This window comes from Strongylocentrotus purpuratus, unplaced genomic scaffold (assembly GCF_000002235.5).
Source record: "Strongylocentrotus purpuratus isolate Spur 01 unplaced genomic scaffold, Spur_5.0 spur5_scaffold_7, whole genome shotgun sequence".
NCBI lineage: Eukaryota > Metazoa > Echinodermata > Echinoidea > Camarodonta > Strongylocentrotidae > Strongylocentrotus > Strongylocentrotus purpuratus.
In genome coordinates this window covers 10,570,665-10,584,184 of record NW_022145613.1, presented here as the reverse complement: position 1 = coordinate 10,584,184, position 13,520 = coordinate 10,570,665, and the positions used below count along the sequence as shown (strand labels likewise).

Here is a 13,520-nt window from a genome sequence, read left to right as displayed (position 1 = left end):
TTTGAAAGCACCCCCTATCTGAGGACTGCCAACATTTCCGAACCCCCCTTTCGCAGGCTTTTCGCGGGCTTTTCCTGCCTCAAGTGGAGACCCGGCACCTAAATCAGGAAAAATGCTCAATGTACCCCCCTAAATTCGAAATAACTTCTCAGGAGTCCAAAGAGATGAGAGAAAAAAAGGAAAAAAATGAGGAAAAACACCTCCTTTTTAAAGAAATCTCCGGGTGAAAAGTCAAATACACCCCTTTTTTTACAATTCTCGGGCCGGACTTTGTCGCACGAAAAGTACCCCTTTACCGGACATTTTGGCAACACGCATGCGGTCATTCCGATCCCTGAGTGGGGGGGGGGGGGGGGCGGGGACACATATTTGTAAAGCTTAGATCCTCTTCTTTTTTATTTGATGCAACTCATAATGATGCATATATCACGCATGAGTGATTAAAATGGATTTGAAGAGAGGGAATCAAAAAGTCATTTGGTGGGCGGTATCTGAATTTCAAAGAGAAAATCACATTTCTGGAAAATTCAGTTTTTGCCCTTTTATATGATACCTCGATCTATCAGGAAAAATGAGCAAGGAATAACAAAGTTCTGTTTGTTTAAAGTGATGCTTGCATTTCCATAACATAATTTGATTTTAATTTTTTTTTCACTGGCCTCATGCCGTAGCAACAAGCAGAATTGACAAAAGACTTTACTCCGTTTCGTTGAAAAGTCTTTCGTATATGGCTGATCGATAACAATATTTTATTTTCCATGTATTTTCAGTCTTTTTCATCTAATTTTCTCACATCTAGATCTATTCATCTGTCTGTCTTGTTTAGTTTTTGTCTGTGTTTCAGTCCTGTTGCTCATAGTATTTCCCTGTTTCTCTTATAGACCAAATTTTCTGTCTCTTTCGTTCGTTAAGCCTCTTATTTGGGTAGGGTCGCCTCCTCTCTTTAGAGACAGAAACCGACCATAGGCGTTCACTTTCAAACACCATGGCCATTTATGGCCATATTTCTATGCCTATCCGATTTATTCTATTTTGAAAATTAGGCCTAGGCTATTATACGTCGGTTCCACTTACCAACTTGACTGAATAAATATGTTTAATGGTCTATTGTCAGGAAATTATGGGTCAAAATCGACATCCATGTTGAAAATCTTGCAAGCCGCATTTTAAACTCTCGCTGCGCATGACGTCATCTAAATATCATCCCTTTTAGTCTACGCCAAAGGCAAAATGATTATGAAGGAAAAACTGTGCGCGAGCTACAAGTTCGTAATGATGTTATCACAGTTTTTTTTCATGAAGTATCTCACCGCATGTATCCTACCACTGCAGTCGGATACTATAGCGCCATATCTCTGTTTAGTTTAGATTCCAATTTCTGATCACCGTACCCGCAGGTGTAGTTTTCAGCCATACGGGGGATTACGTGCTCTGGCCGCATGTGCTATACATGTAGATCAGTGGGAGAATGCTCCCTATTGACTGTACATTCATACCGCCGAAAACTATATATATTGCCATGGCAATTCATGATTTTTTTCTGGGATTCTTTTGTTTATTTAAATAATAATAGCATTGGCTTTATGATTTGAACAAGAAAGGATAATAAATAGGAAGTAAAGAGTCCATAAATAGGATTTTGCTTAGGTTAAGGTAATACAAAGTTTTGGTATGGGGTCATGAATTTGGTTCAAATGAACATATTGGAAGCATATATGTGATCCGAAATCCTTAGGTCCTCTAAAAAGAATATGGACTAGGCCTATAGACCCTCCTGAGCAATGAACTTTTTTTAGTCACTTTATATGTTGGAATAGATGGGAAAGTAGTCTGTTACTACATCACATTGACATTATCGCCGCAGCCAATTTGAAATACCCATACATATAATGATTACAAGTTTTAAAGGTAAAGACCAGTTTTTGAAACGCCCCCCTCTCAAAAAATGAAATGGAAGCTCTCATTACCAACCATGTGAAAGAATATGTTTTGACTAAGACGCGATCATATAAATTTTGCCAAGAAACTGCCTACTAATTGATATATTTGGTAAATTATTATATCAATTTGGACCTGATAGATATAACGCACGTGTCGCGCACGTCGCGCACGTGTGGAGTAGTCCCATATACATCTCTCTGTGTACAGTGCTTGTAGCTTTATCAAGACTGGGCCAAATTTCTTATCATTTTGATGATTCCAGAACCTTGCAGTACACACCAATATTTATATGTTAGATGATCAACCTTTGCTGATCGATTCCATAGCGTTTCTTTGACAATGCAATTGCATGACCATAACTGGTCTTTATCTTTAAAAATTCATAACTTTCTTATATGTAGTCAGATTTCTCTGATATTTCTCCTTTCTTTAGATTAGTTGTCTATATGGGTTGGATTTCCCTTTAAGGAGGTTATTCAGAAATTGTATACCAGATATCAAATTACTTGTATTCAGTATTTGCTGTGCATTTCCCCTTGCTACTACCACTCAGATGAAGAACCTCCTGTCCTTGTCTGTCCCGACGATGTCACGGCAGAGACAGAGGCCGGGGCAGCTTTTGGGATCATATCCTGGACTAGTCCAACGGCAACGGATAACTCAGGAGAGGTTACTGTGGAAACAGATTTTGTTCCGGGTCAGTTGCCTATTGGAAGCCGCAACATTACGGTCACTGCCACAGACGCTGCGGGGAATACAGCAGAGTGTGTGATTGTTGCAACAGTAGTTGGTAAGTCACTTTAATGAGAAGGGGAGTTTTGGTAAGGATGAAATAGAATTCCTGCCTTTTCTCTTTCTTTGACGCTAGTTGAAATGTCTCAACAAAAAAAAAAAGGATTGCTGTCAAATGTTAATATACCGGTAACCGTATTATTCAAGACATGACAAGATATGACATAAAGTTTTGAAAAATACATTTGTCTGGAGGCTTATATATGAGTAACCATTTGCTTGCTTTCTTCAGCAAGACTACAGTTAAGCCCCCAAAAAGAGGTTGTTGTATTGCCCTTTGCGACCGACTCAAAAATCTTGAAATCTATTGTCGGCTTTTTTTTTTGGAAGAAAAAAATAATTATAGCAGTCAAAACTGAAAAATATCAGCCCATAAAAAAACAAAAAACACTAATAAATTATTTGTATTATGGAAAAACTGCATTTGTTGTCATCCTTCAATAGACATTGAGGCACCTGTTGCCATCTGCCCTGAGGACATCACTAGGAACACAGATTTAGGACAGGCCTACGCCACCATATCCTGGAGCAGCCCTCGAGGCACAGACAACTCGGGAACCATATCAAGCATCAACGCAGATCCCCGTGAAGGGCAGTTTGCGATTGGCAGTCATGTGATCACTGTGACGGTGGTTGATCCTGCAGGCCTGGAAGGCCAGTGCACCTTTGATACTGTGGTTCAAGGTACTTATGCTGAGTTTACATCGTCTGTTTGGAGCCAGATGGACATTTATCGATATACTGTCCTAGTTAAAGCCATTCTAGCTCCAGAAAAATGGTATGGGGATAATAAAGAGCCATGTTGGAAACCTGGGGGGGGGGGGGAGCGGGTGTACTCAAAATAATTTAATTATCTTGTATTTCAATGAACAGATTTTAATTGTCATAACACATAACTGCAGTTTGCATTGGGTGTGTTTTTTTTTTTTTTATGTTCATGATTCTTTTTTTTTTTTCTTTATGTGTTTTATTGAACAATAAAAAAAAAAACAATCACAATATTTACAAGTATTTGCATTGGGTGTTGGCACAGACTTCTTTGTGTCTGATTATCAGATGATCAAAAGAATTTTCAACCTAACCTACACTTGATTTAAAACTGAAAGAAGATAGTGATTTGCCTAATAAACAGTGATAAAAGGGCAGTATACATTCTATGACTGGTGAGATTTATTGGTTTATTTAAATTATTCTGTGTACATATTAAATGTTCTTCAAAGTATGTTTTAGTGTGTTTAAGAAAATGTCCTTCCTTTTTGTAAGTTACTGGCCGAGCATATACATGAATACTGGCAAATGATTTTGTAGTTACTTATCTTTACTCTTATCAGTTACATATTTCCAAAAGTGTTCTATTTTCTTTTCCAAGGCTATTCTTTATTTGAAAAACAACAAAAACAAACAAACAAACAAGAATACAATGAAAAAGTTCTGCAAAGGGGATATAACAAATAATAAGTCATTAAGTGGAGGTGTTTGTTTTTATGTGCAGATAATGAGGTACCAACAGTGGAATGTCCTGCCACCATTGAAGTTAGCACGGATGTGAGTAGTCCCTCATCCATCGTCACCTGGACAGTCTTGGGCCAAGATAACTCTGGCTCAGTACCTAGTCTTTCATCATCACCGTCTTCTGGGGGAAGCTTTGCGATCGGTTCCACCACTGTCGTAGTCACAGCTCTTGATCAAAGTGGCAATATGGGACAGTGCTCGTTCAATGTTATTGTGTTCGGTGAGTTGTCTGGTTATGTTACGTTTCTCATTGTATGTTACCCTTTGTTCTGTTTTTTTCTAGTTTTGCCCCCAAGCCCAAGGGTATCCTATGAATTTTCATGTAGGAGTGATCTAAATAGTAAAATAGATTTTGTAATTTTTTTAAAACCTTTTTTTGGGGAAAAAATATTATTTAAAAACAAACTTTGTGAGTAAAAGACATTGGTACTTAATTAATAGCTATATATATATATATATATATATATATATATATAGTGCATGATCCCATCTTACATTTTATACAAACTACTCCCTGATAACGAATGGGAAGACAGCAGCAATATGTTGGTACTCATGAAAGCATACATCAAGTCCAGGTTTTAACCCAGACTTTGTCTACCGATTTATAGAGTGCCAAACGTCATCCTCGTTATTCTGCAAAAATTACCGTTATTCTATAAGCAAATAAATAAAGTGAAATAATGTCATTGCAATATGAATATCTCATGTTCATTTAATGGCTGGATTCATTTTGTGACAGAATTAATATGATTTGAAAGGGATTAAGAGTTTGACACTTGCCACTCCAGAAGTGAGTTGACTAACGTACTGGATGGTTAACTTTTTTTTTAAAAGATTCTGAACCGCCTGTCATCACGTGCCCTGCCAGTATAATCCAAGCCACTGACCTGGGTAGCTCATCTGCCACTGTCACGTGGCAAGCTACTGCTGCAGATAATTCAGGGGATCCCCCTACCATTACATCATCACCCGAACCAGGCATGCTTTCCTTCGGTACTCTCACTGTGGTCGCCATGGCAACAGATTCATCAGAAAACACAGCATCCTGCAACTTTACAGTCCAAATCGTTGGTAAGTATATTTCATTTTTGTCTGTTCTGAAAAAGTTTTGTGTTTGATACATTGGAAGAATATTTTGCTTGTCGGCTATTGTTAAAGGTATTACAAAGTTTTGGGAAATTTCAAAAATGGGTGGATAGTGATTCTTTACAATTTTGATATATTGGGATGCATCTGTGGATGTATTAAAAGCACTAGAAATTTTAGCTCCTAAAACACTTCTGCTTTGAGAAAAAATGAATATAAAGATTTACCAGTGCTCTCGGTAAATTTTGATAAATTTCAAATAGCGCCTACGGCCGTACAATGGTAGCTGCGACCATGAAAATCTCAGAATATGTAGTTGTGGTATATAATTTCCGAACGGGAATAGCTAATCGGTCAATTTCAGTCAAGAAACATTGTTTCATAGCTTAATTAATATATTGACCTTGAGAGGGAGCTATACACCATAAAGTGTTTATTATTTACAATTTCATAACTTTAGAGTCGATTTCGACCACGACAACGATCAAAGAATATTGTAGGATTGCATATGCTTCCAATATGTTCACTTGAACCAAATTCATGACCCCATACCAAAACTTTGTATTACCTTTAAAGGGATCCGGTAACTTTGTCTCAGATTCTGAAACAAAATCCGGGATTTAGCTCAGGTTGCAATGATAATTATAAACCTTTAGGTCAGTCAAAAACTCCATGACTGATTATCAAGATATCAAGATTATCAAGATATTTATCAAGATATATACTGATTATCAAGATATTTATGATTGGAAATCGAAACCAAATTTTGCTTTTGCCAAACGGTTTTCATAGCACTACAGTCTATTGGGGAAGACGAGTATAGTAAAACCGGTCACTCAAAGATTTTTACTTTTTGGAGCACTTCTTGATCATTTTGAAGCGCAATTTTTTTTTAGGGCTTCAATATTCCCCCTTATCGCAGACACTGGTAGCACGTAGGGCCGTGCATCTCAGATTTAACATTGCTAAACGATGCCTTTACTAAAATCTCTTACTTTTTAAAACCAAATGCAGATCCAATTTTTAAATCCTAGCAAGGCTATGTTTTCAGTCATCATGTTCATTGCTGTACCACTTGGCACAAACAATGGGTAACACGCATCAAGTAGGTATGCTTACTGCAGCATGATGTGGGCCATGTGCATTTATTACATCTATAGACGGGAATTGGAGAATCCAGTAGTCGTCAGGTTAATTTGCTATGATGAAACTTCTGTTCTACCATTTGTATGTAGGTAGACACATTCAACAGGCTATTGCCCCTTTCAACATGATAAAGTGGCACAGGAATAATCTGTTTGAATGGCATGTAAAATTCAAAGAATGTTCATCCACATTACACAAGACATGCTAATGATTTATTATATTCCATTGTTAAAATACCATACTTCACGTAGATCAGTAAAGTATTCCAGAGTAATCCCTTGGAATGCAATACCTACCGATATAAAAATGTGCCCATCTCTTGCCTCAATTAAAAGAAAATACAAAAATTATCTGATGAAGGAATTTCTATCTTATGTTTAATTAGCCTGTACTCATTTGTTTATCCATTTACTACCCATTGTTTCTTTTCTCTTTACTTTGTATAATTATTGGAGCCCAGCCTTTGGAAGGCCAATGGCCTCTGCTGGCTCCTCCATATTCTGCGTATTATTTATATATTTGCTTATATGTATAATGTATTGTTGAATGTATTTTTTACGAGAAATGGAAATAAGATGAATGAATGAATGAATTTGATTCATTTTAATGCAGACGAAGAAGCACCATCAATAACATGCCCAGACAACATCACAGTTGCCACCGATGTGGGCGCATCTTCAGCAATCGTCACATGGGCTGGCCCATTTGCGTCGGACAACAGTGGTCAAGCGACTGCCGTGACGGACATCTCATTAGGCCTCTGGACAATAGGGATCCAGACGGTCACTGGCACAGCAGTGGACGGGTCTGGCAATGAGGCTCAGTGTACTTTCTGGGTGAATGTTCAGGGTGAGGTTCATGGCTTCAATTTTAAAGCTGGTATTATAATCTTTTGCAGTTCATCAAAGTACACCATGAGTAAGGCATAATTGCTTGTAGGCTTTTACATATAATTATAGTTTGCCTGTGTGTACGTTTCGAAATACCTCATACATGAATCTAGCTATTATATTTTCAAGTGCCATGTCTTGTCTGATGTTAAGAGTTTTCATTTGATATTACAGTGGTTCCTCATACTTAGTCTATATTGTTGTGCTTTGAGCAAAAGCACCCAGATGACAATGCAATTTTATTTCAATATCTCATGGTTTGGGGGAGAATATGCTTTTAAATACACAAAGACTATGTAGACATTGCTCTTCTTACACAAGCACAACTGCATGTTTCCATTCTGTGAGGCATATTTGAGCTTGCTGCCTCTTGTGTGAAGAAACCCTATTGAACAATGTATGTATTTTGTCCAGATTTGGAGAATCCAATGGTTTTGTGCCCAGCAGACATCACAAGTGAACTGGCAGCAGACCCAGTCACATGGGATGCCACAGCTACTGATAATTCAGAGATGATTGCTAATCTCACCAGCAGTCCCTCTCCATCAGATGTTGTCCTTGGGACAAACACGGTGACTGTGATAGCCATGGATCCTTCAGGCAACAAGGCGGAGTGCTCATTTGTGGTTACTTTGACAGGTGGGTTGGATGTGCTCATACTTGATTCTTCCATTCACAGGCATATCGGTATAATATAAATGTTTAGTATTCATAGGTTCAAAACCAAGTCGATGTGCTTGTGCCCTTTTGTAATGCAATTCTCATCAAGTCCCTGGGATAAATACAGCCATATGTTCCCGCCAGTGCTTACCCACAAGTTTATTCTTGCTTTTTTGAAGAAGTCGGGTATGAAAAAAATATCAATCAATTATAAGTTTACAATTTACGAATTTGAAGCAATTTTTTCTTCTTCTGATATCAAAGATTTCACTTATGAAAAATCTTGGTTGTCTTGAGGCTAACAAATACAACATGTGTTTTTTTCTATCATAATGTACCACAATATTTGAAGCAATTTTTTCTTCTTCTGATATCAAAGATTTCACTTGAAAAAATCTGGGGTGTCTTTAGGCAAACAAATACAACATGTGTTTCAGAGTTTTTTTCCTTCATATTGTACCACGATATGGCAGAATTTTTGTTGCCTGAATTTCACTTTAACCGTAGTCAACCTTCTCATGCACCCCCCCCCCCCCAGCTGATTAATAAATCAATATCCCTAAATGAAAGTCTGTATAGGATGAAATCCTACACTGTGATGACCACAACCCCCCCCCCCCCCAAAAAAAAAAAAAAAATAATAATAATAATAAAAAAACAAAATCACACTTTCTCACCCTCCCTAGGCAAAAATTAAATTAGAATTGTATTTAAAAAAGAGAATGACTGTTTCTAATACATCAATGAGGAATCCCAAATTTTTACTAAAAGTGGGAAAGTAAGGAATCAGTAGGTCTACTTTTCTAAAGTCCTGCTGTATTCTGTATAGGAGTTCCAATAACTGATTAAAACATTTGATTTGTATTATTAGATACCACTGCACCCACCATCACCTGTCCAGATGATGTCTCCGGCACTCTTGCTGCTGGACAATCAAGCGTATCCCTAGCATGGGTAGAACCTTCAGCCACAGACCTCTCTGGCGATGTGACGGTCACCGCTTCACATTCTCTTGGAGATTATAGCATTGGTCAAGTCAACGTAACGGCCAGTGCGACAGACTCGTCTGGGAATCAAGCAAGCTGTTTCTTTCTTGTGACTGTCACAGGTAAATGTTAGGCCCATTCAGACATTGGGCATTAAACTGTTAAGAAAATTTCCATGACAAAAAAAGAAGATATATTTCTATATTTTCTATATTCTATGCTCTACATTTCTATATTTTAGAACACAGCGATCAATGAGTGGACATATGGGGCCATATATTTAGTCAAAGGCAATAGATATGTATGTACTTTATATATTGCTATCTGGACAGGGGCATGCTTTACCCCTGACAATATTGCCTCTTGCCATTCGTTCACATGCAGAGTTTTGCTGTAGCATTTTTAGGTGACGTTCTTCATGTGTGAACAAGGTTTTAGTCTGCTTCTAGAGAAAGAAATTCTCAATGAATTAATTAAAGTGAATAAAAGGAAACTAGAGTTGTAGAAGAATGTTGGGAGAAACAAAATAGTGTTGGAAGGTGACGTAGTAAATCATCTCTGCGTGAGAAAAATGCAGCAGCCCTTTATACGGACTACTTTGCTTGGTATTACTGTGAGGCTGTCCATGTACTTAATGTTTGGAAGAAATTAACATATTCACCCCCAAAATGCTGTATATTCTATTCCCCTTCTCAGATATGCAAGATCCCACGATCAGCAGTTGTCCACCTTCCCAATCAGTCAATACCGATAGCGGATTAGCCACTGCAGTGGTCAGTTGGACACCACCTACGGCCTCGGATAACTCAGGCTCTGTGTCTCTGACCTCTGACTACAGCTCTGGGAATCCCTTCCCTATTGGAAGCACTCGGGTGACTTACACAGCCACTGATGGCTCAGGCAATTCAGTCATGACGTGTACCTTTGATATAGCAGTGCATGGTGAGTTCTTTAATGCTTTATAGAATTTTATAATGCAGAATTGAAATCATGAAAGACTATGCTATGCAAAGTTATTAAAGCAGGCTAGTGATCATACTCTCCACTGTCTTGTCCCTGTGTGTACACAAACTTCTCCTGACTTTCATGGATTATGCAATCCAAGTATTGTAAAATAAAGTGGAAAGGGGCACCAGATTGTATAGGAACTGATATCGGTAAACTGTTTTAACATAACTTGGTTTCCAAGTAATAATGCAGACCCTTATTATATCTATTTTTATGACAAAAAGGTGGTCTGCATCATTCCTTGGATCAATTCATGTCAATAACTCTTCGAAGTATTGTCCATATTCCTTCCAATGTCCCCATTTGCACTGTTATACATTACTTTATAAAGTCAAATTGTGTTAAACATTGAAGACCCAGATTATTTGTAATTAATATATAGTTTGTATATGACATGTTTGTCTTCTTTTACCATAGATAACGAAATACCTGTAATATCTGGGTGTCCAAGCCCACTCTCTGTGAATACGGACAGTGGTGTGGCTTCATGGAATGCAAATTGGACAGAACCTACAGCTTCAGACAACTCTGGAGTACAGACTCTGACGTCAGATTATTATCCCGGATATCCGCTCCCTATTGGCTCTACCACAGTGACGTACACATCTACAGATGTCATTGGAAACAGTGAAACTTGCATGTTTGTTGTGACTGTCATTGGTAAGTGTGAATGAGAAGGAAAAAAAATTCTGTTAAGACAGATATGTATTTCAAGGTGTATATTCTTTTTAAGCGCTGCCAATGTAGATGGTTTGTTCAGCCCATATTTTTGATGTTTTATCAAAGATTTTTTGACAAATGAAGGCTTATCTTCTTATGATTCAGAACAGGTTAATGAATTGTGAAATTAGCTCACACAGAATAATGATAATGCTGCTATCAAATAAAACATGAAGGAACTCTAAGTACCGTACAATTCATGGTACATACATGTATTATTTGGCTCACTAGAGCTGTCGCCTCATCCAGCAATTATTGCTTCATTTCCATGTTAAAAAAACGTTTTCTTACTATTACAGATAAAGAAATGCCATTGATATCAGGATGTCCAAGCTCAATTTATGTGGATGCTGACAGTGGAAAGTCTACAGGAACTGCTATCTGGGCAGAGCCTACTGCGTCGGATAACTCTGGCTTCCAGACTTTGACATCAGATTATAATTCAGGAAATTCTTTTCCTGTTGGAACTACCAATGTAACCTACATATCTACTGATGATGCAGGAAATACTGACACTTGCAGTTTTGATGTAACAGTGATCGGTAAGTCTGAATAAAAGTATTTGACATTTATCAAGTTATTCCATGTCTCATCACAAGAGAGTGAAGTATGTGTCAATGTAGATGAACAAAATATGATGTTTTGTAGTTGTATAAACTTTTATTTCTTCTTCTTCTTCTTCCAGTAAAGTACAGACTGCCGTTGGCGTATTATCGTACTTGTGCTTGTCGAGTGCCCAGATGAATAGTGCAAGTAAAAAAATCTCACTACAACTTGATACTATGTGCGGCTAAAAAACAGGAGAGGCTTAACGAAGCCTCATTTGTTACATCCCCTGCTTGAAGATCACTAAGGAGGTGCTGTTGACTATACTCGGGGGGAGGGAGTTCCATAGTCTGATCGCATCAGGAAAGAATGTCTTTTAATACGTTTGGGTTCTGGCGAAGGGAACTTGAAACTTGTCTGGATTCCCACATGTAGATGGCCCAGCGGTTGGAATGAGGTGTATGTCAGCTGGAATGTCAATTAGTCTGTGGATTATGCAGTAGACCATACATACTCTCTGTTGTGCCCTTCTTTCCTGAAGTGTGGTCCACTGGAGTTGCTTTAGCATATCAGTTACGCTGCTTGTACGCCGAAAGTCTCTTAAGGTAAAGCGGGCATAGGGACGTTGTATCATTTCGAGTCTTGTGATGTTCTTCTGGGTAAATGGATCCCATACCACAGCAGCATACTCCAGTACTGGAAGGACAAGTGTTTTGTAGCACAACACTTTTGTCCTGAGAGGGTAGTCTGTGATATTCTTCCGCAGGAAGCTGCTAACAGAATTTGCCGACTTGGCAATGACATCCACATGGTAATTCCACTTATTAAATTCAATTAACACCAAGGTATTTGGTTTTCTCGGTTTTCGTCAGAGGCGTTCCATGGATGCAGTAGGGTGTTGAGCTCTTGAGTACCTTCCTCTTATTGGTAACATGCATAACTTGGTATTTATGCGGGTGAAATTGCATAAGCCAGTCTGCTTCCCATACTTGAAGAGCGTCCAGGTCCCTCTGCAGTTGTTCAGTATCTTCCTCTGTCTTGACCTTTCTGTACATGATGCAGTCATCAGCGAAGAGCCTCACCGTAGACTGTGCTGAAACATACTCTGGGAGGTCGTTGATGAAGAGGAGGAAGAGCAGAGGTCCGACCACGCTACCTTGCGGAACCCCTGAAAGAACAGGTGATGTATGTGACGCTACTCCTTCAAGCAGAACCCTCTGGGAACATTTGCTGAATAGACTATCAATCCACTCATGGGTATTGTCTCTGATTCCATAATAGTTGACTTTGTACGTCAGCCTACCATGGGGAACCTTGTCAGATGCTTTCGACAGGTCCAAAAGAATAACATCAAGTTGTTCGCCATCCTCAATACCTTTGGCAAGATCATGCACAGTTAGTAATAATTGAGATGTGCATGAGCGCTTCTTACGAAAGCCATGTTGGGCATCACTTAAGATGTTATGGTTGTCGAGATGATCAAGAATACTACTGCAGACAATATGTTCCAAGGTCTTGCACACAATGGAAGTCAGTGAGATTGGTCTGTAGTTTTCCGCTTTACATCTCTCTCCCTTCTTGAAGATGGGAACTACATCAGCTACTTCCAGTCATCAGGAATGATGCCTTGGTTGACTGATGCTTGAAAGAGGATAGTGAAAATGGATGTAAGCTCCATGGCAAGCTCCTTCAGGAGTTTTGCTTGTATTCAGGAGTTTTGCTTGTAGACCATCTGGACCAGTAGCCTTGTGTAGCTGCAGAGTTAATAGCAGCTTGTACACTCCAGCAGGATCGATGTGGATTTGTCCATGTCTGGATAAGGGCTTTGTCCCTTGTCTTTGATGGTGTTCATATTTTCATCCTCGTTAAAGACAGATGCAAACTGATCATTCAAGATGTGCGCTTTGCCAGTGCTATCTGAGATGGTCCTTCCACTTTGAGCTTTAAGAGGTGCAACTCCAGTGTTGTCATTCCTCTTGCCGTTGATAAAGCTCCAAAAGCGCTTAGGATTTGAGGTCATGTCTGGACTTACAATGTGATTGATGTAGTTACTGTACGCTTGTTTGCAGGCCATCCGCGAAGACTTTTTCAGATCTTTGAACTTTTGGAAAGCTTGCTGGCTGGTAGAGCGAGCTCGTACAAAAGCATGTTTCTTCCTCCTGGCAAGCCGCTTAACTGAGGAGGTGATCCACAGCCGATTGAAATGGCTTGAGGTCATCTTTGACGGTAC

The 13,520-nt window shown here is 38.8% G+C and overlaps 1 protein-coding gene across 7 annotated transcripts in view; it reads left to right on the top strand.

The window, feature by feature from the left end:
- LOC105446087 overlaps positions 1-13,520 on the top strand; it is a 104,188-nt gene that overhangs the window by 24,309 nt on the left and 66,359 nt on the right. For all 7 annotated transcript variants that reach the window (XM_030973802.1, XM_030973803.1, XM_030973804.1 and 4 more), the window contains exons 9-18: positions 2,495-2,731; positions 3,178-3,417; positions 4,226-4,465; positions 5,083-5,319; positions 7,093-7,329; positions 7,785-8,009; positions 8,902-9,138; positions 9,713-9,958; positions 10,442-10,684; positions 11,044-11,286. In XM_030973802.1, the coding sequence (XP_030829662.1) occupies positions 2,495-2,731; positions 3,178-3,417; positions 4,226-4,465; positions 5,083-5,319; positions 7,093-7,329; positions 7,785-8,009; positions 8,902-9,138; positions 9,713-9,958; positions 10,442-10,684; positions 11,044-11,286 (2,385 nt within the window). The remainder of the gene's footprint in view (positions 1-2,494; positions 2,732-3,177; positions 3,418-4,225; positions 4,466-5,082; positions 5,320-7,092; positions 7,330-7,784; positions 8,010-8,901; positions 9,139-9,712; positions 9,959-10,441; positions 10,685-11,043; positions 11,287-13,520) is intronic.